The 27,898-nt window shown below is 38.7% G+C and overlaps 2 protein-coding genes and 1 long non-coding RNA gene across 11 annotated transcripts in view; 2 read left to right on the forward strand and 1 right to left on the reverse strand.

Moving 5' to 3' along the window:
* PNPT1 (polyribonucleotide nucleotidyltransferase 1) overlaps positions 1–3,594 on the forward strand; it is a 46,659-nt gene extending 43,065 nt beyond the window's left edge. For all 3 annotated transcript variants that reach the window (XM_025868802.2, XM_025868803.2, XM_073897691.1), the window contains one exon: positions 1,230–3,594. In XM_025868802.2, coding sequence (XP_025724587.1) covers positions 1,230–1,388 — 159 coding nt within the window. In that variant the 3' untranslated portion in view covers positions 1,389–3,594. The remainder of the gene's footprint in view (positions 1–1,229) is intronic.
* The window catches only part of LOC112821565 (uncharacterized), a 490,026-nt gene extending 470,001 nt beyond the window's left edge, over positions 1–20,025 (reverse strand). For 4 of the 6 annotated variants that reach the window (XR_012379827.1, XR_003207478.2, XR_012379826.1 and 1 more), the window contains exon 1: positions 19,841–20,014. This is a non-coding gene — a long non-coding RNA (uncharacterized lncRNA). Of the gene's footprint in view, positions 1–19,840 lie in introns of all 6 variants that reach the window. The other 2 variants (XR_012379824.1, XR_012379825.1) reach the window with 2 other exon arrangements.
* A 204-nt stretch (positions 20,026–20,229) lies between these two features.
* PPP4R3B (protein phosphatase 4 regulatory subunit 3B) overlaps positions 20,230–27,898 on the forward strand; it is a 62,446-nt gene continuing 54,777 nt past the window's right edge. For both annotated transcript variants that reach the window (XM_025868807.2, XM_025868808.2), the window contains exons 1-2: positions 20,230–20,686; positions 22,010–22,065. In XM_025868807.2, the coding sequence (XP_025724592.1) occupies positions 20,545–20,686; positions 22,010–22,065 (198 nt within the window). In that variant the 5' untranslated portion in view covers positions 20,230–20,544. The remainder of the gene's footprint in view (positions 20,687–22,009; positions 22,066–27,898) is intronic.

The raw sequence follows: 27,898 nt of genomic DNA on the forward strand, positions 1-27,898 counted from the left end.
ACAGAGAGAGACACAGCAAGAGAGGGAACACAAGCGGGGAGTGGGAGAGGGAGAAGCAGGCTCCCTGCTTGGCAGGGAGCCAGATGCGGGGCTCAATCCCAGGAACCTGGGATCATGACCTGAGCCGAAGGGAGACACTTAATGACTGAGCCACCCAGGCGCCCAATAATTTTTTTTTTTTTTCAAAAAGCTAAAAGAATCAAATCAGCGTCTGTAATTTGTATTATTTATGTGCTGTGCTTTTTTTTAACTTTGCTTTTAAACAGACTAAGAATTTAAGGTGCAATTCTTTCCCTTAGGGAGCTTGCGGTTTAGTTAGAACAGTAGTCCCTCTTCAGAGCTTTTAAAAATACATGAAGTCAGTAATAGCTATGCAGTGATTTGCAGACAGGACAGGAGAACTCTGAAAATGTAACTGTGTTAAAGGCCTTGAATGTCATATTTAAGTTGAGACTTTAATTGGTTCTATACTGCTTACAGCTAAAAATTTTTGAGTTTGATGAAAGCCATGTTGTTTCTCCTTTTTTATAGTTTTTTATGAGTTGATAAAGGAAGTCACTGCCAGTCTGGTGTGGTTTGGTTTGGTTTGGTTTGTCCATTCCACATTTTGTTCCAACTATACCTATTACCCGTGACCTGAGTAACCAAGGCTTCTAATTTATTCCCAATCTGTAGTCCCATCGTTCAAGTAGCCTCGAGGGAAGATTAAGAACTAAGACTAAGACCTAGTATCTGTATAAGGTTGTGCTTTTACATCAGAAGGGACTTAAAAACTGCCACATTTCCCTGACTTGTGTTGTCTAAAGTCAAGCCAAATAATCCCCAGTGTGATAGTCCTTTGAGGAATAGTGTGAATGACCTAACCATCATCCTGTATGGTTTATAGTACCCTTAGGCTCAGAAAGCCCTTGTCTAGAATCATTCACCATGGCTTTCACTGTTCTTCCAGTATAGGGACCTGGCCTAGGAGGAAATAAGGCATAGTTGAGTCTAACAGAAGATTATAATAGGGCATCTAAATACCCGTCTCTTTTCTTTTTCTTATAAGAGCTATTTAACGAAATTAGATTTATTACCATCTACCTCTACTTAGCACTAAGCTATGCTTTCAGCAAAGTAAAAACATTAATCATCGTTTTGTTATGCACCATATAAATTTAAATATCTTCTAATTTGGATGTTGATCACTGTACTGTAACTGTAAAAGTAAATTGGCTTCTTTAATACAGGTGAAATACTTTGGACGTGATCCAGCTGATGGAAGAATGAGGCTTTCTCGTAAAGTACTACAATCTCCAGCTACAACTGTTGTCAAAACTCTAAATGACAGAAGTAGCATTGTAATGGGAGAATCTATTTCACAGTCATCACATAATTCCACCCAGTGATTTTTTTCTTCAAGAGAATTCTAGAGTGATATTCTGTAGTGCAAAATTTCAGTAATATCTTCTAATGTATAGATTTATATACAGTATAAATATATTCTAATGATTTGTATTAAAACACATTTTATGTGGTCTATTTTTTTTATTTCAAGAGCTACCTATATTCTTTTTATTTACATTATAAATTAATATTATTAAAACTAAACCATTTATACATCTTTAAAAAGATTACCCTTTAGTTCCTATAATTCTGAAATTGCTTAAAACCTTAGAAATAATAGATCACATTTGCTACTGGATATCTCTTCCTACCTATCTTCTTTTTCTTCTTTGTATATAGTAGTGACAGTTTACTCTTAGTCATCTAATGGCTCACCTCTGCACAAGAGCTGTAATTGGCTACATCTCTTTCACAAACTGGAACTTGCCATATTCAAAGCCAGTTTCTTTAGTACAGTTAATGGATATAATAAGTTGAAGGAGCTACTTTGATCTGCTTTTAATGATATACCACCTTTCAAATTGGTCACAAAACCATAAATGTAGTGGAATAAATATTATAAATGGGATCCTAATTCAAATGAGGGAGTACATTTTTCAAATTTAGAAAATATTTAGAAAATACAGAAAAATCATTTACTCATCAAATAGAGTTAGATCATTTTTTGAGTATATGTTGCAAATGTATGGATGTTCGTGGTATAAAGGATGGAAAAATCGTGGTTTCCAGTTAATGTTTGAAACAGTCCTATATAGAAGCTGTTAACATAGTTATTAGTAATTGCTATAAGATGTTCATTTTAATGATTTAAGATATTACATAATTCCACAAAAAAGTAAATGGCTTATGCAAGTTCTAATTTAGAAAGAATATGCAATCCTGGAGGAAAAGCAAGATGGTGGAGGAGTAGAAGACCTAAATTTCGTCTGGTCCCAGAAATTCAGCTAGATAGGGATCAAACCATTCTGAACACCTACGAACTCAACAGGAGATCAAAGAAAACAATAGCAGCAACGCTCTGAACAGAAAAGCGACCACTTTCTGGAAGGCAGACGTGCAGAGAAGTGAATCCAAGGCGATATCCAGGAAGACAGACAGAAGGGGGAGGGAGCCTCCGTCAGCCAATACCGGCAAGTGATAGAGCCCCAGAGCACAAAATCAGAACTTTTAGAAGTCGGCTCCGCTGAGGGATGACGGCTCCAGTGGCTAAGCCAAGTATGGAACCCTCACTGGGACAGTGTGGTCTCAGGACCCTCAGTGTCACAGAAGGAATGGGGGTGCCTGAGTGCAGCAGAGCTCCCAGGTATTGGAGCGGGGAAGCCGGCTGCAAAGACAGAGCCAAGGAGTGGGCTCTCAGCTCGGGGTTGCCATAAACCGTGATCCGTGGCACAGTCGGGCCAATTCTCCACCAGCAGGGACCCAACAAGCGGCAGATTGGGGAGACTCCCCTTCCTCCCCTGGGAGGAGCAGCGCAAAAGCGTGCCGCAGGAATCTCCTGGGTTTGGAGACTGCAAATGGGGTCGTGTGCCAGAGATAGAAACGCTCGGTCACCGGCCAGGTAAGCACGGAGTGTGGCCAGAGACCGGGGAGATGGGAGTGACCAACTGCTTTTCTCTGGGGGCTCACTGAGGAGTGGGGCCCCAAGTTCTCCACTCCTCCAGGGCGGAGATTGGGAGGCTGCCATTTCCACTCTCCTCCAAAGCTGTACGGAAAGCTTGCAGGGAACAAAAGATCCCGAGAGCAAACCCGAGCTGATTACTTAGTGCAGCCCCCGGCAAGGGCAGTGCACTTCTGCCTCCAGCAAAGACATCTGAGAACCACTGCAATAGGCCCCTCCCCGAGAAGATCAGCAAGAACAGCCAGCCAAGACCAAGTTTCCTGATCAATGAGAAAGGCAGAACGCCACGCTAGGGGAATACAGCACATAGAATTAATTGCTTTTTTCCCCCTGATTCTTTAGTCTTTCAGAGTTAATTTTTTTTCTAATTTTTCTTTTTCCCTTTTTCAACCAACATCTTATCAATCCCGTTTTTAAAAAGCTTTTTTATTGGGCGCCTGGGTGGCTCAGTCATTAAGCATCTGCCTTCGGCTCAGGTCATGATCCCAGGATCCTGGGATTGAGTCCCACATCGGGCTCCCTGATCTGCGGGAAGCCTGCTTCTCCCGCTCCCACTCCCCCTGCTTGTATTCCTGCTCTCGCTATGTCTCTCTCTGTCAAATAAATAAAATCTTAAAAAAATAATAAAAATAATCCTTATTTTTCATTTTGAGAGTCATATTCCATCCCTCCATAGTAGTTAACCTCATTTTTGGTATATATATAAATTGTTCTCTCTTTAAAGTTTTGGGATACATTTCTTCTAACAGACCAAAATATAATCTAAATCTCTATAGTGTAGGCTTTGTTCTAGTCTCCTGCCCGATCACTTTCTCTCCTTTTTTTTTTTAAACTTCATTTCTTTCTTTTTTCAACAAACTTCTTACCAATTCCTTCTATAAAATCTTTTATAATTTTCATCTTTACAATCATATTACCTCCCTTCACCATACTTACCCTTATTTTTGTACATATATAAGCTTTTCTTTCTTTAAAATTTTGGGAGGCAGTTTCTTCTAAGAGACCAAAATACAGCCAAAATCTAGGGTGTGGCACTGATCTATTCACCAGCCTGATCATATTTGATCATATTCTTCTTTTTTTTAATCTTTTTCTTTTTTCTTTCCTTCTCTTTCTTTTCCCCCGATTTCAGGTCTCTTCTGATTTGCTTAGTGTATATTTTTCTAGGGTCGTTGTTATCCTGTTAGCATTTTGTTCTCTCATTCATCTATTCTCCTCTGGACAAAATGAAAGATGGAAAATATCACCTCAACAAAAAGAACAAGAGGCAGTACTGACTGCAAGGCACCTAATCAATATGGACATTAGTAAGATGTCAGAAGTAGAGTTCAGAATGATGATTATAAAGATACTAACTAGGCTTGAAAAAAGCATGGAACATATTAGAGAAAAGCTTTTTCGAGAAATAAAAGAACTAAAATCTAACCAAGTCAAAATCAAAAAGGCTATTAATGAGGTGCAATCAAAAATGGAGGCTCTAACTGCTAGGATAAATGAGGCAGAAAAGGAATTAGTGACATAGAAGACCAAATGATGGAAAATAAAGAAGCTGAGAAAAAGATAAACGACTACTGGATCATGAGGGCAGAATTCGAGAGATAAGTAATACTATAAGATGAAAACATATTAGAACAATCGGGATCCCAAAAGAAGAAGAAAGAGAGCGGCAGAAGGTATATTGGAGCAAATTATAGCAGAGAACTTCCCTAATTTGGGGAACGAAACAGGCATCAAACTCCAGGAGGTACAGAGAACCCCCCCTCAAAATCAATACAAATACTTCAAAACCCCAACATCTAATAGTAAGACTTACGAGTCTCAGAGACAAAGAGAAAATCCTGAAGGCAGCTCGGGAAAAGAGATCTGTAACCTACAATGGTAGAAACATTAGATTGGCAACAGATCTATCCACAGAGAACTGGCAGGCCACAAAGGACTGGCATGATGTATTCAGAGCACTAAATGAGAAAAATATGCAGCCAAGAATACCATATCCAGCTAGGCTGTCATTGAAAACAGAAGGAGAGAGAAAAAGCTCCCAGGACAAAAAAAAAACTAAAGGAATTTGCAAACACGAAACCAGCCCTACAAGAAATATTGAAAGGGATTCTCTAAGCAAAGAGAGAACCTAAAAGTAACATAGACCAGAAAGGAACACAGACACTATACAGTAACAGTCACCTTACAGGCAATATAATGGCACTAAATTCATATCTTTCCATAGTTACCCTGAAGGTAAATGGGCTAAATGCCCCAATCAAAAGACACAGGCTATCAAGTTGGATAAAAAAAGAAGACCCATCGATATGCTGTCTGCAAGAGACTCATTTTAGACCCAAAGACACCTCCAGATTGAAAGTGAGGGGGTAGAAAACCATTTACCATGCTAATGGACACCAAAAGAAAGCTGGGGTGGCAATCCTTATATCAGACAAATTAGATTTTAAGCCAAAGACTATAAGAGATGAGGAAGGACACTATATCCTACTTAAAGGGTCTATCCAACAAGAAGACCTAACAATTGTAAATATCTATGCCCCGAACATGGGAGCAGCCAATTACATAAGCCAATTAATAACAAAAGCAAAGAAACACATTGACAACAATACAGTACTAGTGGGGGACTTTAACAACCCCCTCACTGAAATGGACAGATCATCTAAGCAAAAGATCAACAAGGAAATAAAAACTTTAAATGACATACTGGACCAAATGAACTTCACAGATATATTCAGAACATACCATCCCAAAGCAACAGAATACACATTCTTCTCTAGTGCCCATAGAACATTCTTCAGAAGAGATCACATCCTAGGTCACAAATCAGGTCTCAACCGGTACCAAAAGCTTGGGATCATTCCCTGCATATTTTCAGACCACCATGCTTTGAAACTAGAACTCAGTCACAAGAGGAAAGTCAGAAAGAATTCAAGTACATGGAGGCTAAAGAACATCCTATTAAAGAATGAATGGGTCAACCAGGAAATTAAAGAAGAATTAAAAAAATTCATGGAAACAAATGAAAATGAAAACACAACTGTTCAAAATCTTTGGGATGCAGCAAAGGCAGTCCTAAGAGGAAAGTATTAGCCTTTCTCAAGAAACAAGAAAGGTCTCAAATACACAACCTACCCCTCCAGCTAAAGGAGCTGGAGAAAGAACAGCAAATAAAGCCTAAACCCAGCAGGAGAAGAGAAATCATAAAGATCAGAGCAGAAATCAATGAACTAGAAACCAAAAGAACAGTAGAGCAGATCAACGAAACCAGGAGCTGGTTCTTTGAAAGAATTAACAAGATTGATAAACCAGTGGCCAGACTTACCAAAAAGAAAAGAGAAATGACCCAAATCAACAAAATCATGAATGAAAGAGGAGAGATCACAACCAACACCAAAGAAATACAAACAATTATAAGAACATATTATGAGCAACTCTATGCCAGCAAATTAGATAACCTGGAAGAAATGGGTGCATTCCTAGAGACGGATCAACTACCAAAGTTGAACCAGGAAGAAATAGAAAACCTGAACAGACCTATAACCACTAAGGAAATTGAAGCAGTCATCAAAAATCTCCCAACAAAGAAAAGCCCAGGGCCAGATGGCTACCCAGGGGAATTCTATCAGACATTTAAAGAAGAATTAATTCCTATTCTCCTGAAACTGTTCCAAAAAATTGAAATGGAAGGAAAACTTACAAACTCATTTTATGAGGCCACCATTACCTTGATCCCAAAACCAGACAAAGACCCCATCAAAAGGGAGAATTACAGACCAATATACCCAATGAACATGGATGCAAAAATTCTCACCAAAATACTAGCCCGTTATCCAACAGTCCATTAAAAGGATTATTCACCACGACCAAGTGGGATTTATTCCTGGGCTGCAAGGTTGGTTCAATATCTGCAAATCAATCAATGTGATACAATACCTTAATAAAAGAAAAAGCAAGAACCATATGATCCTCTCAATCGATGCAAAAAAAGCATTTGACAAAGTACAACATCTTTCTTGATCAAAACTCTTCAGAGCATAGGGATAGAGGGTACTTACCTCAATATCATAAAGCCATCTATGAAAAACCCACAGTGAATATCATTCTCAATGGGGAAAAACTGAGAGCTTTCCCCCTAAGGTCAGGAACATGGCAGGGATGTCCACTATCACCACTGCTATTCAACATAGTACTAGAAGTCCTAGCCACAGCAATCAGACAACAAAAAAGAATAAAAGGCATCCGAATCGGCAAAGAAGTCAAACTCTCACTCTTTGCAGATGATATGATACTTTACGTGGAAAACCCAAAAGACTCCCCCCCAAAACTGCCAGAACTCATACAGGAATTCAGTAAAGTGGCAGGATATAAAATCAATGCACAGAAATCAGTGGCATTCCTATACACCAACAATGAGACAGAAGAAAGAGAAATTAAGGAGTCAATCCCATTTACAACTGCACCCAAAACCATAAGGTACCTAGGAATAAATCTAACCAAAGAGACAAAGAATCTGTACTCAGAAAACTATAAAATACTCATGAAAGAAATGGAGGAAGACAGAAAGAAATGGAAAAACGTTCCATGCTGATGGATTGGAAGAAGAAATATTGTGAAGATGTCAATACTACCTAGAGCAATCTACACATCTAATGCAATCCCTACCAAAATACCATCTACTTTTTTCAAAGAAATGGAACAAATAATCCTAAAATTTGTATGGAACCAGAAAAGACCCTCAATAGCCATAGGAATGTTGAAAAAGAAAAGAAAAGCTGGTGGCATCACAATTCCGGACTTCCAGCTCTATTACAAAGCTGTCATCATCAAGACAGTATGGTACTGGCACAAAAACAGACACATAGATCAATGGAACAGAATAGAGAGCCCAGAAATGTACCCTCAACTCTATGGTCAACTAATGTTCGACAAAGGAAAGAATGTCCAATGGAAAAAAGACAGTCTCTTCAACAATTGGTGTTGGGAAAACTGGACAGCCACATGCAGAAGAATGAAACTGTACCATCCTTACATCACACACGAAACTAGACTCAAAATGGTTGAAAGACCTAAATGTGAGATAGGAGTCCATCAAAATCCTAAAGGAGAACACAGGCAGCAACCTCTTTGACCTCAGCCGCAGCAACTTCTTCCTAGAAACATCACCAAAGGCAAGGGAAGCAAGGGCAAAAATGAACTATTGGGACCTCATCAAGATAAAAAGCTTTTGCACAGCAAAACAGTCAACAAAACCAAAAGACAACTGACAGAATGGGAGAAGATATTTGCAAATGACATATCAGATAAAGGGCTAGTATCCAAAATCTATAAAGAACTTATCAAACTCAACACCCAAACAACAAATGATCCAGTCAAGAAATGGGCAGAAGACATGAACAGACATTTTTCCAAAGAAGACATCCAAATGGTCAACAGACACATGAAAAAATGCTCAACATTGCTCGGCATCAGGGAAATCCAAATCAAAACCTCAATGAGATACCACCTCACACCAGTCAGAATGGCTAAAATGAACAAGTCAGGAAACGACAGATGTTGGCAGGGATGCGGAGAAAGGGGAACCCTCCTACACTGTTGGTGGGAATGCAAGTTGGTGCATCCATTCTGGAAAATAGTATGGAGGTTCCTCAAAAAGTTGAAAACAGAGCTACCCTATGAGCCAGCAATTTCACTACTGGGTATTTACCCCAAAGATACAAATGTAGGGATCCAAAGGGGTATGTGCACCCTGATGTTTATAGCAGCAATGTACACAATAGCCAAACTATGGAAAGAGCCAAGATGTCCACCGACAGATGAATGGATAAAGAAGATGTGGTACACACACACACACACACACACACACACACACACACACACACACACACACTGGAATATTATGCAGCCATCAAAAGGAATGAAATCTTGCCATTTGCAATGACATCGATGGAACTAGAGGGTGTTATGCTGTGCAAAATAAGTCAATCAGAGAAAGACATGTATCATGATCTCACTGATATGAGGAATTCTTAATCTCAGGAAACAAACAGGGTTGATGGAGTGGTGGGGGATGGGAGGGATGGGGTGGCTGAGTGATAGACATTGGGGAGGTTATGTGCTATGGTGAGCGCTGTGAATTGTGTAAGACTGTTGAATCACAGACCTGTACCTCTGAAACAAATAATACATTACATGTTAAAAAAAAAAAAAAAGAAGATAGTAGGAAGGGTAAAATCAAGGGGGGGGAATCTGATGGGGAGACGAACCATGAGAGACTAAGGACTCTGAGAAACAAACAGGGTTCTAGAGGGGAGGGGGGTGGGGGGATGGGTTAGCCTGGTGATGGGTATTAAAGAGGGCACGTACTGAATGGAGCACTGGGTTTTATACGCAAACAATGAATCACTGAACACTACAAGAAAAAAAAAGAAAAGCTTTGGGGTTAAGCATTTTCCTACTCAGGGGTTCTCTAGGAAAAGTATGTCAAGTAATAGCACAAACTAGTACTCAAAATACCTGTATGGTCATATGTGGACTAAAAGAAATTTCCATCTTTGTTTACAAAAAAGAAAAAAATATGCAATCCTTTTATAAATCTGACAAAATATTTGTATATTCATGACTCATAAATAGCTCATAAATATTAAAAATTTAGTTGGTCAAATATTTTTTTAAATATGTATATTTTATATATAGTGTGTAAAATAGTATGGTAGGCACATTTTCTGAAATACTGATGATTGAAAATGACACTAAATATAAACTCTATGCTTTGTACATCTGATTTTTAATAGTGACAAAAATCTTTCGTTCTCACTTGCCTTCTGTTTAAGACATAAGCTTGGGGCGCCTGGGTGGCTCAGTAGATTAAGTGTCCAACCCTTGATCTCAAGGTCGTGAGTTGAAGACCTGCACTGGGTTCCCCAATGGGCATGGAGCCTACTTTAAAAAAAAGAAAAATGTAAGCTTTAATGGTAGCATTTCAAAATTGTAATTTTTTTTAAGTTTTCTATTTTCTTTTTCAAAGGGACTCCCAACTACTACTGGGAGAAAAACGAAGCTAGTTCCTAAATTCTAGAGACCAGTGGTTCCACAAAGTGACAGTATAGCCCACTAACCACAAACCACCAAAAAGATTCCATTTCCACTTAAACCAAGATCCTACACTTTATATCTGAACTTATATTTTTGTCTTCATTCAAATCTTGGTAGTTTTCCCTACTCTTCATGAAGTACTTCTAAAAGTGCAATTATATGCTAAAAACACTATAATGACTAAAATTGAAGTGCCCATCTTTGGTAGTTAGTGCAATGCAGGTACTTACAAGACCCTTCCCTTCATATTCTTTGTTACTGAGACTCCCCTGCCCATAAAGTACCGTTTTTATGCAATAAGTTTTTCATCTCTTACAGAATATTTTATATTTCTGGATCGAAGATAGAAGGGTAAATATCAGTATCTTTCTTAGTTCAGTTCTGCCAAGCATAGTATTAATTCAACACTTACTATGTTCCAGACACTATAAAGTGTGCAAAGAATGCATCAGTAAACAAAACATCAAGTTCCAATGTTCACATTCTAGTGGATGGAAATTAACAGTAAAGTATATAGCATGTCAGGTGGTAGTAGGTTTTTTAAAGAAAAACAACTGGGTAAAGGGATAAAATGATCAAGAAAAGGTACTATTTTAGATAAAATGATCCAGAATGGCCTAAGTAGGTAACATTTGAGCACACATCTGAATGAAGTGGAGGAAGATGTGCAGCTATTTTGGAAGGAGAATTCCAAATGAAGGCACTAACAACTTCATATTCAATTGGTATTTTATGTTTAGAAAGAAGCAGCCTTTTCATTTTATAAACCAATTTAACAGTCTTCCACTCCTTAACCCTGTGCTTTTTCTTCACCAGAATTAGCAAATTTTATTAAAGAATACAAGTCAAGACAAGGCTAGTACAAGGTGATATTTTCAAAGCACTTAATCAGGCAAGAATATGCTTGGTTACTTGCAAAAAGGTAGACACTGATGTTATCCAACAGGCTTTCATAAAATTCTAGGCCAATGAGTTGAGACCAGGGTGAAGGGGCACAAACCAACATAAGCTAAAGCAATTGTGGGAGTGGGAAGGGATGCTCACAGGGCCATGAATTTATTTCACAGAAGCCAAGTCACACTCCCTGTGGCTGGCTGGCTCCAGCACTGTACATCATTATGAACAAAGGCCTTCTCTCTCTCTCTACCCTTCGCTTTGGAGTCTCCTGGCCTCTCATTTGTACTGTGCATACAACAGCTTATTTTTACATGCAAATGTTAATGCGATGTATCATACTGATTGATTTGCAGATGTTGACCATACTTGCTTCCCTGAGGTAAATCAACGTTGATCATGGTGTTTGATCCTTTTAATGTACTGTTGAATTTGATTTGCTAATATTTTGTTGAAGACTTTTGCATCCATGTTCATCAGGGTTATGGCCTGGCCTGTAATTTTCCTCTCTGTGGTGTCCTTGTCTGAGAAGGATAGGTATTATATCTTCCAATGTTTGGGAGAATTCACCAGTGAAGCCATCTGGTCCTGGACTTTTGTTGGGAAGTTTTTGATTACTCATTCACTCTCCTTGCCAGCAATTGGCTTATTCAGATTTTCTATTTCCTCAAGAGTCAGTCTTGGAAAATTGTATATTTCTAGGAATTTTTCCATTTCTTCCAGATTATCCAATTTGTTGGCATATAATTGTTAGTAGTGGTCTATTATGACCTTTTGTGTTTCCATAGTATCAGTTGTAACTTCTTTCATTTTTTTTATTTGAGCCCTGTCTTTTTTAATCAGTGAGACTACCTAAAGGTTCATCAGTTTTGCTTATCTTTTCAAAGAACCACCTCTTCATTTTACTGACGTTTTCTGTTACCTTTTTAGTCTCTATTTCATTTATTTCCACTCTGATCTTATATACCTCCTTCTACTAACTTTGGGCTTCATTTCTTCTTTTTCTAGTTCTTTTAGGTATAGGGTAAGCCAGATCCACAGGCAGCAGCTTTCAAGGTATGTAAATATATAGTCTTGTGGGTTTGTAATCGTAAACCCTGCTGACTTTCAGACCAGGAAATCTGGAGTTATCCCCAGGGTGACAACTGCTAAACTCTTGCTTTAGGCATATATAATAAGCAGCTTTCGGGGAGGTATCCGTGAACTGCTATATGGCCACGGGAGAACACTAATATGGTTATCTCCCTGCCCATCTTCCCTTGGGGGCACCTCTGTAGCCTATGAATATATGGCAAACCTGAATCCTGCCCCTCAGGCTGAAGCTCCAGGACAAGAAAATATGCCTTTCTCAAATGAACTCTGGGGGTATGTTTCAGTTTGCTGGTTGTGCAGTGCCCTTGGGGTGGTAACCTGTGAAAGACTGAATATTTTAGGCCCAGGGGTTCCAAAACAATCCCTCCTGGCCACCAGCACCAGGCGCTCAAGGGGTGTCCCTTGTGTGGGCTGTACATGCCCACTGGTTGGCACGGTAGACCATGAGGGCAGGGCACTCAGCTGGAGCAAGATAGGCCTGGGTTGTGATGGGAGCAGGACACTTCTACCTGAGCTAACAGGCTGGGTGTGGGGGAGGTGTGCAAAAATGGTGTCTGCCAGCACCTCTGTCCCCAGAGAGTCCCAACAGGTTCCTGTCTCTCTGGCAGATGCTGTAAGATTAGCAAATGAGTTTCCTAAGCATATGGTCTAGGTGTCTTTCAGACTTACTTTTGTGCTGGGTCCTGGGATGAGTGGGTCTATGCATGAGTCCTTTAAGAGTGGATATTCCATTCCCTAAAGCTCTATGGTTGTAAGCCCTGTTGGTTTTCAAGGCCTCGGGGGCTCATCTCTCTGATGCAGTTACAAAGGGCTGGGGTGCCTGGTATGGAGCACAAACCCCTCACTCAGGGATAAGCCCTGTATTATGAAATTCCTCCCAAATGTTGGTCTCTGGCCTAGGGTGGGGTTTCTTGAAAGACCATGTATTGCCTCTCCTACCCATCTCAATGTGGCCCTTTTATCCTTTGTTCTAGAGGTGTTTCATATGTAGCTGTAGATTTGTTCTGTTCATGGGAGGAGGTGAGTTTAAGATCCCTTATATTTTACCATCTTGAAGTCCTTCCGATAAATTGTCTTAATAAAATATTGACAAAAGCTATTAGGACCAAGTAGATCTGTGGAAATGCAGGAATGGTAAGAATAAGAATACAATTCATTATAAAGATTTTACAAGAGAAAAACTATATGATCACCAGATACAGAAGAGGCAATTTATAAAATTTCCAAGAATGTTTAAAATATTAGGAAATGTCCTTAAGTCGTTAAGTGTTAGCTATCAGAAAGAAATTAAGAACTAGTATACAACACTGGGGACATGGCTATTAGAGTCAGGACAGAATGAGAATCACCACTATTACTCTCATCGGTGTTCTCAGGTCCTAACCAGCAAGATAAGATTAAAAAGAGGTTGAGAAGAAAAACATGCAGATGATCTTCTTAAAAACACTTTCAATTGGTACAAAACAATTAGTTAGAACTAATAAGTGAGCAATAACCATTTCATTTTCTTTCATTGGTGGGTTTTGCTTTCATACGTAGTTTGAAAGTTCTAACAAATGTTTACTTTCCTTCCAAAATATATTTCTAAGTAATGGAAGATAAAATAAGGCATTGTTAATATAATGATATTTCAATTGTGTGAGTATATATGTATGTACTTGCTATATATAGGTATGCCAAAATAAATAGGTATCTTCTGTAGGAGTCAAAAGCTGCCATGGTATAAGCTCATTTCCTCTCACTTTTTCCAGGCTTCCAAGAGCTAGCTTACCAGTAAATCTGCCCCATCCTGTTGGGTCCTGGCCAAGGTTAAATCTTCTGTTCCAAGGGTATCCCAAATCAATGAAATCTTGAGTATCCAAGCCCCCTTGATCAAGGACCCTCAAAGTCCAATCCTAAGTGTACTTCTCTGGCTCCTTGGTAGTACATGCTAGATTATTATTTCAGTTCCTTCAGTGTGTAATCTCTTTGCTCCCTAGGCCCAGCAGTCCCTAGGCGGATTATGCTGAGATTTAACCCTAGCTATCACAACCTCTCAGCTAGGATAAGAAATGAGAGCAACTATGGAAGAGGTCTTTTTGCAAGGGGAGGGAACTGTTACCTCTTTTAGGAAGCATGTGCCACTTCTGCAATCCCTGAGAGTTCAGGGGGTATCTGCAGAATCAACATCTTCACAGGTACCCCCATCCCATATTTCAAGCTTCAGGATTACCCAACCAGGACCCTAACTGCATAGCAGCCCCCCTTAAGCTCAACATTCAAATTATCTTTAGAGCTCTGTAACTCTGTCAAATCCCATGTCTATTCTTCCATTGCAGGAAATAAGGACCTTTTTTTGAAACCCACTCTCCCTCTGCAAGGCAGTAGTACAACTTAATTGGCCAGTTCTGCTCTCCTTGTAGGCACTGTTTTCCCCGTATTTTTCAAATGCTTGAATCACTGTATAGACAACAACATTCCCCTCTTATGGGATGTTTTCCTAGATCACTACTGGTCAAATCAGTAGTCAAGTGACCACCTTGTGCCAAGGACTGAGTAAACTATTCCCCAAACCCCATCTTACTGCCTGATTTCTTATACTACGCCCTGTACCACCTATGTCAGTTCTGGCCCTCAAAGATACAGTTGCCACGAAGGGATTAAACATGTATGATACTGACTAGAGGAAGTGTCTGTGAAGGATAAAACAGGCTCAGGAATTGACAGGGACAGCCTACAGACCATAGTACAAGTTTGACCTCTACAAAAGAGGGACGGTAAGGAAATACTGGGTGGAAAGAGCTTCAGTGTAGTTCCAAGAAAGTCTCATCCAGACTGCTACGAAGTTCCCCAAGCCAAAGTTGCCCATTGAAGGAGTTCTGCACTAGGTAGTAAAAGATAAGTATAGTATCAGTGCTATGCTCAGTTAATGACTGGGAGCAGCTCGAGGTCTTTATGGCTTCAGCTCAAATGCAATGGTGGATCCAAAGGGGTGGCAGCTGGCTATCAGTCAAGTATGTTCCCCAGAGTAGGTTCTCTTGAAGGAGATCTAAATGGTGCACTGATATGGCCACCATATCAACCAAATACCAAAACAAATAATAAAACTATAGCAATTAAAACTGTCATACTACAGTTGACCAACTAAGACAATGAAAACAGTATGAGTTTAGACTCAAATCCACATACGTGTATGTACACGTGTCTGTAGATTTACTAAAGACTATGACTAAAATAGCATTTCAAATTATTTCATATATAAATGATACTGAGAAGTGGCTCTCCATTTGGAGGAAACATTTTAAATTGGCACTTACTTCACATATACAAAAAAAATCCAAGGGAAATACAGAATTAAACATTAAAAAAACATAAAAACATGTTAGAATACCTTTGTCAAAAATGCAAAATTAATCAGTTAATTTTTTTTAAAGTATAAAATCCAAAGGACAAACACAGTAAAAGAGACATCAGACAAAAGATTTTAACAAACATCATTTGCATGGCAAGCAGATGGTAGAGCACTAGTGGACCTTAGCAGAACAGAGGAAGTTATAACCTAAATGGCCACAGAGGTGATCAGAGAAAAGAACTAATTATCTCTACAACAAATCAGAAAGGATCAGGGCTTAGAATCTGAGGACAGGGTCAAAGTCTATATAGAGAGGGGCTACACAACTGGATCCCCTTCCCAATCCCACATAACCAAAGGACTACCATCTCCCTCCACACACACTCATACCCATACAAGCCCTTTGAACACTGCCTCCAACACCACCACCTCAGGAGACTGAGATTTATTTTATGAACTAGGAGAGACTTTCATTTGGAGACACTAGTCACAGTAGTGGGAAATTGTGACAAAAGGGTTAAAAGGAGTGCTTAAGTGAAAGCTTAAATACCAAACAGATGAAGGACCTCTTGCCTCCTTCCTCTGCCTTTACTCTGTCCGAGTATGAGGAAATATCTGGAGAAACTACACTCATCCAGAGAAAAGACTTCTAAAAACATTTCGTAAGGTGAATGGGAGGGGCTGTGATTGAAAACGAAAATCACCCCAACAGTCCATAGCCTTGCTCTTCAGAGTAGAGAGCCAGCCAGGGTTTGGAAGGGGCCAAACCATGGAGAGCTTTGTATGCCATTCTAAAGAACTTTATCCTACAAGAAATCAGAAACTGTTGAAAGATGCAAAAACAATATAATAGGATCAAATTTGTTTCAAACTATCATTCAGTAATGTATCAAGAATTGACTAGTTAGATAGAAACTAGAGATACCAATCTACAGCTTTCAAAGATGTAATTTAATCTCAGTTGATTTGATAGGGTAGTTATTAAATTACTTGCTAGGGAGAATGTCAAACTGAGTAGTAAACTTCTACTAGTAAACTTCTAACTTTCAACAGTTATTGAGTACCTGCTATGTTCCACATCCTCTGCTAGGCACTAGAGATAAAATGGTGAGAAAAAACAGTTCCTTGAACTCACAGAAATTTGTCACCTAGATGTAGAGACAGTTATTAATCAGAAATCATACAAATAAAAATTTAAAAATTTTTAAAAAATCAATAAACCTAAAGCTACAAGTATGACAAATGCTACAATGGAAGGGTGCATGGTGCTGTAACAAGAAGATAAAATTGATACTCTGGTTGTCTTCCTACATCTCTTTTACCATATCACATGGTGTAATATCCGTGGGATTTGGGTGGGATTAACCCCAGGCTCCAATGACAGGCCCTGATTTGCCTCAGCCAATCAGTGCTTGACATTCCCTAGACCTCAGATCTCTGGGTTCAAGGGTAAGGCATGTGGACCTATATTAGTCTAATCACAATGTAACTGGGAATACGTGAAGAAACTCTTTTTTGCTGTGAATGAAGAACTGTGGAACCTTGGGAGCTCTTGGCCACTATCTTAAGATACAAAAGGAGTCAGCCTTAGTGTGAATTTGACAGAGCAGAATACAGAATTGAGAGGCAGAAGGAAATCAAGTTCTCACTGATACTGTCAAGTCAATCAAATCTACCCGAGGTTCCTCTTTATCTCCCGATTTTCCTTCATATGAGCCAATAAATTATCTTACCATTTAAACCACTTTGAATTGGGTTTTTTGGTACTTGTAATATTCCAAAGGGATATTGTCTAGACAGGGGAGTCAGAAGGGTCCTTTATGAAAGTGATAACTGCGGCAACATCTGAGGGATAAAGCAAGAATTGCCATGATATGACTGGAGGGAACAAAGTTCAGACAAAAAAGTATCAATTTTAACTTAGATCAAGTAAGACAAGTTGAAAAATGTCCACTGGCATTATTAACATAGATATCTTAAGTTAGTTTGTAAAGAGCCTTATGATGAGAGCAAGGTGCTGGGGTGGGCAGTGTGACGGAAACCAGAATGGGTTCAATTGAGGAATAAGTGGAAGGTGAAGAAATGAAGGGAGTATAAACAACTTCAACCCTTAAATAGTTTGGTTGTAAAGGGGAAAAGAAATAGGAATGTGGCTAAGAGGATATAGGTTATCAGTTTTGATGGTTTACTTAAATGAAGAAGACTTAATCACCTTAAGGAAAAAAAATGAGTGAATATAGCAAAAAACTTTCATAAAAGCATTTTCATAAAAACATCTATCAGAAAGGGTGACATTTCAAGGGTATGAGTCAATGAAACAACAGCCCAGTTTACCCTATAGAGATTAACAGGATATTTTTTTAAACCCTCAAGAATTAAAAAATATAACATGTCTTCCAGGGACATTGGCAATGATGGTAGATTGAGCTGTCACAGCTGGAAGAGAGGGTGCAATACTACTGGCATCTAGTGGGTAAAAATAAGGGAGGCTGCTAAAATCTTGTTTAGCACAGAACAATCTCTCACAACAAAGAATTATCCAGCCCAAAATGTTAGTGGTGCTAACGTTGAAAAACCCTACTCTAGGAACTTAACATCAAGTAAATTGGAACACATGAAATAATTTTGGTAAATCATTTATTATTTTAGGTTGGAAACTACTGGGAATGACACATATATACATAAATAGGAGATGGTTTAAATATACTAGGGTACATATATACAACAATATGTATAGATTCCATTATATATAGGTTTAAAGACACTGGTTTCCTTATTATCCCTCTCACTACAGCCACATGGCTTTGTATTTGCTTTTCTGTTTTCTCATGCTCTCTTCCCTTGGGGACATGTACGGCTGCCTGCCTCCCTCAGAGGCCTTCCTCAATGACACCATTACCTTTCCCAAGCTCACTAACCTTTTGCTACTTTTATTTTTTGGTATTAATATTTATCAGTATCTGGCATGTATTTGTTTATTGTCTTCCTATACTAGAATGTAAGCTCCATGAGAAGAGGGGCCTTTTCTTTTTATTCACCATATAGAACAGTGTCTAACACATAGTTTATGCTCAACAAATATTTGAATGATTGAGTAAATGCAGGAAATAACTCTTATTTCACAATTTTGTCCAGAGTTAGTTCTATTTGTAGGACATTAACCTCAACACATACAGTGTTAAAGTGACTTCTGTATAGTTTTCATTCCTTTAAGTTATATGTAACTTACCTGTAAGTTCTTTTAGGCCAGCAACATATGACTTTGTTCACCCTGTCCCCTCAGCCTTGAACACCTTCCCAAGCCAAAGTGCAAACTCCCACTTAGGGATCCTCTAACACCAGTTCCAAACTTATTCTGTGGAGCTTTTTCTGACCCAAAACAGAAAGGTCATTTTCTCTGGGCTCAAAATGCATTTGTCCACATCAATCACGGCAATTAATGGACCCTATTATTACATATAACTACCTAATTCAAGTACCTTTTCTGAGGTCCTCTATAGATTTTTTTAAAAATGCGATGTATCCAGATTTTGAAATTATAATTTATTTTTTATCAGGCGCCTGTTCTATGTAAGACGTCTCACGTTTTTAGTGCATCGCCAAAGGGTGTGCACACATACGATCTGGTCAAAACAAAAGCACGTTTTGACGAAACCCCTGATAAGTAATGACTACAACCCCCAAGATGCGCTGCAGGGTCAACGTGTGCATCGCGTCTGTTTTCACCTTTCAGACTAATGAGTGGAAAGAACTGACGACAGAACAAGCTGAGAATGTCTTTAAAAACATATTCTATCAAGAACGAACGAGCACTGAAATAAACGACTGCCCAGCACATGACTGGTATCCACCGGGCAATGTTAGACGATTAATGTGATGTTTGACAACGTGAATGTCCAGAGAATTCCTCCTTCGCTTATTCAGCGCAGAAGACCTCCCGATAGATAACGCAAAAAATGCTCGTAAGAGAAACTCAAAAATATCAAAACAATGCTCTTAGATATGTTAAGCAGGTAGGTCCCCTCCACTTCCCTTAACTTCTCTTAAGACTTATTTTCCGAGGTTACAAACACGGAAAGAGCACTGCATTTCCTGAAGTGGACAGTATGCTTTTCAATTGCCAGCTACCAAACGCCTAACAGTGATACGCTTTGGCGGGAAATAGGAATTTGTCAACACACTAATGTACAACATTACAATCGCCTGGTGGTCCATAGAACACTTCCTGAGATGTTTAACAGATTCTACAACGAGTTTTAGTGGGTTTCGGATCCCCGTAACTTACAGGGCTCAAAGTTCCTACGTATTCACGGCAAGAATTTTTAGGTATTTTTCTCCCATAGGCTGACACGGTCAGCTTCCATTAAGGAGTGCGAGCACATTTCCTTCCTTTTTGCTCAGGCTTAGTCCCGTCCAAGGATGCGTACCTCCCAGGTATGCTTTACTTTTTCCTCAGAGCTGGGTCCCACGGCTCGTCACACCCCAGGTGCAGCCAGCAACCACTCAAAGGAAGATCGAAGACCTGCCGCCTCAGAAAGGAATCTCGCGGCACCAGACGGGACAGGGAACTCGCGAGAACCGACCACCGGCGGAGATCCCGCGCCAGCAGGCGGGACCGAGAAAAGAGGAAGTCGCTCTTAGACCCTCCCACATAGGTCCAGTACCCCGCCTCGCGAGAACACCGAACACTGCCGGCTGGGGAAGCGCGTGCGAAAAGCAGAGGCGCCGCGCATTGGGCTCGTCGGCCGCCGTAGCCCCTGCTAGGACAGCCCGTGCGAGCCTGCTGGAGGAGGAAGAGAAAGGCAGAGAGAATCGGGTTACAAGATGGCGGAGCTGTAGTAGTTACGGCGGCGGCGGCGGCGGCGGGAGAGCGAGCTCTGGGGGGCAAAGGGAGGGGAGGGTGGGTGTGTGCGGGGGTGAAGTGAGAGGTGACCGGGACTCCGGGCGGAGGGGTCTCGGTGACTCTTGTTGCCCCTTACCGCGACTGAACCTTGGGAGCCATGGTGAACTCGGGCCTCTCCGGAGCCGCCGCCGCCGCTGCCGCCACCGCCGCAACCGTCTCTCAAGAGTGAGGGGCGCGGACGAGGTGAGCGAGGAGGCGGCGGCCGAGGCGGTGGGGACAGCAGCCACCATGTCGGATACGCGGCGGCGAGTGAAGGTCTATACCCTCAACGAAGACCGTCAATGGGACGACCGAGGCACCGGGCATGTCTCCTCCACTTATGTGGAGGAGCTCAAGGGGATGTCGCTGCTCGTTCGGGCTGAGTCCGACGGTAAGGTTATTGGAACATAGGATAGGGGACAATCAGTGCCTCCGGTTTGGGCATAGCCCTGGTGTTTAGGCCCTGGGCCGGGTACTGTTACTATCACATCTTGGGACAGCGCTTTGGTTTTGTGTCTGTACTTCAGTACGGTAAAAACAAACTACTTTGTCCGGATTTACCCTCAGTCAAACGTTGATTCTGTTCCCCCGCCTCCTATCCCTATTAAGGATTTGACTCCTTCCTCTCCAGTCTCGCCTTTGAAATGGGAGAGAGAAGTGCGAACGGAGGAGTAATGAGAGACAGGAGTAGTTTTCTTCTCGTCCTAGGGAGCTGACCCTCCCCCTCCCTTTATTTTTTGTTTTCTTATCCATTATATGTCTGTTGAAAAAGCTTAGTGAAACTTCACTTTCTGAGTGGGTTTTTTTTTTTTAACCCATTTTACTAACCAGCCCCTTTTGCCCCAGGCGACAGGTGCTGGGGAAAACCAAAAGGTACCTTTTCCTGTGGTTATTGCAGACTGTTGCCACGATACGTGCACGCACAAGCATATCTATAGTCTGGGATCCCCCCAGGCTGCCTTTGTAGAGGTTGCCATGAAGAAGTGGGTACTTTACAACTTAAACAAGTTAGGACACCAGAACAGATTGTAAACTTGTATCCGTTGGTTTATTGTACGAGTCATGTGTGAAGAATTTTTAAATTATAAAATGTAGAGCATAATTAAAACCTTTCTCACTGTAATCTGAACGCCTCGATTTGAGCAATTATGTGCAGATAATAGAAAAATAACAATCTTAGATTTATTCTTGTATTTTGTACTCTTGCACTTTCCCTTTTATTTTAAATAGTTACGGACATTTATTTCTATATGAAGTGTCCTTCATTATGTTAAGGAGAAAAGGATAAATGCAGTTCTGTAATTTGTGTACTAAGTACTTAGATTCCTGTTGTGGTCCTTTGTAATTTGTTTTGTTAAACTGGAAATGCAATAAAATAACTTTGTTAAAAAGAGCTTGGCTTCAAGTAGTCATTTAGACCTTAAAATTTTCATTTCAATAAAATTTTAATGGACATCTAGTCTCCTTATATTTTGGGTCTGAATGTTGATCTTAGGTGGATTTTTTTTTTCCTTTAAGAGTATATGGGAGATAAGATGGTGTGTTCTGTATGTAGCCCAGATCTGAAGAGAAAAACGTGAATCAGAATACATTTGATTACTTCACATGTCTAGCTAGGGAAGGAGAACAAGTTTGTTTTTTTAAATTAATATTCAGATATTTTATTCAGAATTTTATGAATTGAAACTTACAAATACTATTTTTTATCTTTCAGGATCACTACTCTTGGAATCAAAGATAAATCCAAACACTGCATATCAGAAACAACAGGCAAGTAGTTGTTTATCTTTAATTTGAAAGACTTCATCTGTGATCAAGGAAGTATTAATCTGACAAACATGGGAAAGCTTTCCTGACAAGAAAAAACATGTTTGGTAAACAGAGTTACACATTCTGTTTTTTCCTGTAGGTCAAAAGTTTCAAACTAAAAAGTGAAAGTTTTTGTACTGGCAGTAATTTATTATCTTTGAATTGAGCCACTGTTAGTTTATGTTAGAATACAGAGTATTCATTAGTCTTTCTTAAACTACAGATAGCCAGATATCTTATACCCTGTATACTAAGCCTTTTATTCTCAATCACATTTAAGGGAAATGACATAAAAGAATATTCAAAGGGGTACTCTTTAAAGCAAGGAGAGCCTGTTTGTGGTGTGAAATTCAATCCTTTGATGAAAGCAAAGGTAGAGTTTTTGAGGTAGAAGCATTTAAATCCTGTTCTTTAATTGTTGTATATTTTAAATCAGTGGATACTTTATAAAAAGTGTACATTGCCAGTCATGTAATGTTTTCTGTTAATATTTACTGTCTTATTTGGGAAAAGAAAACCTGTGTTGTGTTTCACTGTGCCCAGTTACTTAACCTGGAAATGGCAGCAGTGATTCAACCTTTTCTTCTGTGAATGTTTTCATTTTTATTATGAAAGATTTCAAAATTGAAAAGTATAGAAAATGTGTGTCTGTGTAACACCACCAAATTTAACAATGTTAACATTATACCATGTTTGTTTCTAATCTTTGTAATGTTGAACATTGTGGATAGAGTTAAAGCCCCCTTTGTGCCCATCTCATTCTATCCATTCTCCATCCTCCCTGTAGGTAACCATTATTCTGAAGTTGATGTATTATTTCTGTACATGTTTATATACCTTTTTTGCATATCTATGTATCCATAAATAATATGTAGTTTTTTGTGTGTTTTTAAACTTTACATGGTTGATCTCATGCTCTTACGTGTACTCTGAACTTTCATTTCTCACCCAACAGTTAATTGGAAGATTTGTTGATGTTAACAATGTTGATTTAGTTTTTTTTAAACTGTATAGTATTCTTCTGTATGATATACACCTATTGTTAGACATTGGGATTATTTCGTGTGCATGTGTGTGGTGTGTAAAGTGAATATGGCAGAGATTTTTGAAGGAAAAGATAAATTATATTAGGATTATATTTACATCATCAATACCTACTTTCTTCAAGGTCAATGAAAATTTGGATGCCCAGAAATAAATACTTCACAATTGGGGGAATGAAATTATGTCTGTTGCACAGCTCGTTATTAGTAAAAGTCTTACTGTTAAACAATTGTTTTGTGTATGCAATACGTTCTTAATCATTTCTTTGAAATATTTAAATTTTCAATATTCAATTAATAGTTTTTTTTCCTTCTGCTTAGAAAATACTGTTTATCTTTGATGGAGAATCAATTTAAACATTTGTCCTGTATTGAACACTTGAAAAATGTTTCCTATACCTGAGACATTTAAGTAAATTTAATTTCTAAGTCAGCTAAGCAGATGGTTATTCTCTGTCTTTGCATGGAATTTTACTAGGTAGCTACTTTTGTTTTTTTTGTTGTTGTCATTGGCCTCCTTTTTTGTGGGGAAGGAAATACTGTTTTGTAATCTCTTTTTTCCCCCCATCCACGTAAATATAAAATTCTCAGAAACTGTGTTCTTAAATGTGACTCCCTACAAATTAATTATAATGGATTCTTCTCAGAGTGTATATAAGATTCTTTAACTGTTGTTACTATTGGAAAGATCACATATAGTGGAGGTTTGTACATAGAGTAGCCCTCCAACATTAGTCCAAAAATACACGATGTTTCATTAGAAACCTTGGAACATGTCTTTCTGTGTAATATTACTCTGATAGAAAACTAAAGTATTGGAGAAAAAAAGTACTTATTTTTAAAATTTTATGCTATTGGGAAAAATGTTTTCTGTAATTAGTCATGTTTCATGATATACTATTAGGATTTTTAAGTAGTTTTTCTAATTGAATTACCTTTACCAAATAACATTAAACTAGAAGAGAACTCTGGCACTGAGAATAATATGAAAAGGCTTTGTATCTAAGATTGAAAAATGTGTAAATGGGGTCACTTGTTTTATTTTCTTTATTTTTGTTTAAATTGAGTGCACTTTTCTAATAGAATCAAAGAGTAATTTAGGGATTCTGTTAAACTTAGTTTCTTTGTTATGGATATGGTTTTTTCATTTTTTTCACCATAATCTTGTTAATTTGCAATTTTACCAGATTATAAAAATTGGGATTTCCAAACACATTGATAGTTTTCTGTGTTCATTAGAATTACTTTTTTAAATGTCATTGTTTAAGTTATTCAATATATTAGTCCAGAAAATAGCCATTTCCAAAATTTATATGAAATACATTGATCATTAGTGGGTTTTTAATTTTAAAAAGACTTGAGTGAATGAGATGCTCATAGTTTATAGGATATTTTGCTACAAAATACACTGAATAAATTCAAAGCGGACTATTTAGCGTTCTTTTTTAACATTACGGTTCTAAAATGAGCCAAGTTCTGAATTATGGACTCAAAATAAGTTAGAATGAGTTGAGTTGAATGTCAAATGACCCCGTATTGATAGGTCATCATTGATTCACAACACTTTCTTGCTTCAGTACTGTGGGCAGTACTGAAGTTAACGGGAAGAAGATAAACTTAAAAGAGCCAATAAACTTGTTAAGCATTTAAACGCATTGGGAAGAGAAGAGAGTGATGATACAGTGGAACATGAAATAGTGTCTGATACATGTCAGAATTTTAAGTTATTTAGATTCCATCCTACTGATCCTGGACTAAATCAAAAGAGTCATAGGGATGTAAACCCCTTATATTTAATACAATTTTAATATAATTTGTGTTAATTGGGTTTAGGAGAGAAGTATAAGGAAGTCCCCGTCCTTTGTTTTATTGGGAGACAAGACATAACAGGTGAAACAATTACATAACAGTAATAAAATATCTGATAAAGGGTTTTAACCCAGTCCTTATTGAAAGCCCATGAAAGCATTTCACAGATGAGGCAGTTAAGGCACAGAAAGGTCAAGTTTCTTGACTGAGATTTTACAGTAGGTATGTGCCAACACAAAATTTATATAAAGCTATTTTATTCCACAGACTTGGGATAGTAGAAAATTAATCTCTTCCTTAATTTCTGCTATCCCAAGTCTGTGGAATAAAATAGCTTTATATAAATCTATATAAATTTCACTCTCCCTGGTGGTGCCTGTTGAAGGAATTGTGATAGAGAAGGAAATAGTACACCTGACGCTAAAGTTATTAAGGCTCTTGGCAGCAGAGGTTTCTTATTTGTGAGCTTGGTTTACTAAACAAAAGGGAGCTATTCTAGATTCTTGAGGAGGGACCTAACATGATGAAAGTGATACTGTGTTTAGGAAGCAAGTATGGCAATGTCATGAATAATGAATTGGAGGTGGAGAGGGAAATAAGAGCTTTAGGTAGCAAGACCTTTTACTATAATTCAGATGCAGGAAAATGAAAGTCTGTTCCAGTGTAGCAAATGGAATTGTAAAGAAGAAACCGAGCTCCAGTATATTAGCAAGAAAGTGCTGGAAGATTTGGTGAATGATTAAATATGAAAGAGAAGGAATCAAGGGTCACTAGTAGTGTTTTGAGTCTTGGGGCCAGGTTTAGATTTTTAAAGTGCAGTTGAAAGCTTATGAAAATTTTCAGCAGAGGAATGACATGATCCAAACTAGTAACATCAGTGTGTGGAATTGAAGAGAGGCAATAACTGGAAGAGTAACTGAAAGATAACAGCCTAATCCAAGAAGATATAATGTTGAATCGGGTTAGGGTGATGTCAGTGGAGATAGAGGTGGATGGATTTGAGATATATATATAGAAGATAGAATTGACAGGACATGCTGCTGGGTTAGGTATTTGGTAATCAGGAAGAAGATGCAGTCAAGAGGAAAAATAAGCAATTGGAAAGAGTAGAGAATCAGGAAAACATGTTGTCTTGAAACCAAGGGAGAACAGAATTTTGGTAAGGAAAGGAGTGTCAGTCAATGAATGGAATGCCTCTGGGCAGGAGGTTGGGAAGAAAGTTGTTGAGAACTTTGTGTTCTTTTAGAATTGTTTACATTTTTTATGGGGCATAGTAGCACGGACATGGATTTAGAGCTGAGTACTCTTGAGTTTTTTTATTTCATTATTTCAAATTTTCTGAGCTAATTTTCTCGGAACTTTACCTTTTATTTATTTTTTTATTTTATTTTTTTAAAAATTTTACTTATTTATGTGATAGAGAGATAGCACAAGGAGGCAGAGAGGCAGGCAGAGAGAGTGAGGGAGAAGCAGACTCCCCACCGAGCAGGGAGCCTGATGCGGGGCTCTATCCCAGGACCCTGGGATCATGACCTGAGCCGAAGGCAGTCGCTTAACCAGCTGAGACACCCAGGTGCCCCTAAGCCTTACCTTTTAAATGATGATACTACCTACATCATGTGATAGTTGTGAATTAATGTATAAAAAATGCTTTAGCATGGTATGTGACACATAAGCTCAGTAAGAACTATAGTCATAATTTCATCATAGTCCTCTTTTCCAATGAGGAAAGAAAAATCTAAGAGGTTAAATACTTTGCTGAGTCAAAAATAGTGGACAGTGAAACTGAGTGGTGCTCAGGTCCTAATTCTAGTCTGGGGTTATTCTCATTATATCCAAATATATGTGGATTTTAGGAAGGTATTATTGTTTTTAGCAATATCATCAGGTCTGTCTTGGACTATATGTTATACCATACTATATTTTAAAAATCCATCTCAAAAAAAGTTTAGGTCAGCTACCCATTAGGAGAGCTAGATGTTGCATAATATGTCTGGTTAATCGCACTCATTTTCAGACTTCTATATTGATTTTGAATCTGTAAATTGAAGTCTACAAATCTGATATTTCTATTTTCCCTTTAAAAAAATAAGTATTCCTTTTGAAAAACTTCGGCTCTTTATTCAATTTCATCAGCGATTGGGGCAAAGATAGGGTTGATTTGACAAGCAGTAGGATCTCAGATATTTCATGAGTGGATTTTATTCATGTTAATATACTGGAGAGGAAAACTGAAACTGGTAATCCATTGGTTTGTTAGACAAATGTGTCACAGGTGCCTTTGTGAGTATACTGTAAAAACTGGAGAGACCCTTTCCATAGAAAAGATGTTAAAAGCACCAAGTTATTTATTTTTAAGATTTTATTTATTTGACAGAGAGAGAGACCGCAAGAGGGAACACAAGCAGGGGGAAGTGGGAGAGGGAGAAGCAGGCTTCCAGCTGAGCAGGGAGCCCGATGCAGGGCTCGATCCCAGGACGCTGGGATCATGACCTGAGCCAAAGGTAGCCGCCTAACGACTGAGCCACCCAGGCACCCCAAAAGCACCAAGTTTTAGATACAATTCTAAGGTGTGATTTAGACCGTGAGTAAGAACCTTTGATTTAAACAGTATTCACCTCAAGAGTGTATTTTTAATATTTAATATCAGAAATGACCATTTCTCATAATAAAACTACATTGTGAAAATCTGATTCAGTAAAAGCTAAATTGTCAAGCCTCTCCAGCTCATGTCTTAACTTCCATCCTGGCATTAGACTTAATCACCTTTCTTATTTTTTTAAAAGACCAGAGCAAATATAACTGACTTTTTCTATTCTCCCTGCAGGCTCATTTTAAATCTGATTTCCATGGGGACATAGTGGTGATTAAATGTTTAGTTGGTGGAAAACTCTTAAGCTTCTCTTAGTTTAAACAGGCATTAATAATGTCCCAAAGATGTG

This window comes from Callorhinus ursinus, unplaced genomic scaffold (assembly GCF_003265705.2).
Source record: "Callorhinus ursinus isolate GAN/ISIS: 27379988/994484 unplaced genomic scaffold, GSC_fseal_2.0 scaffold10, whole genome shotgun sequence".
Classification (NCBI taxonomy): domain Eukaryota; kingdom Metazoa; phylum Chordata; class Mammalia; order Carnivora; family Otariidae; genus Callorhinus; species Callorhinus ursinus.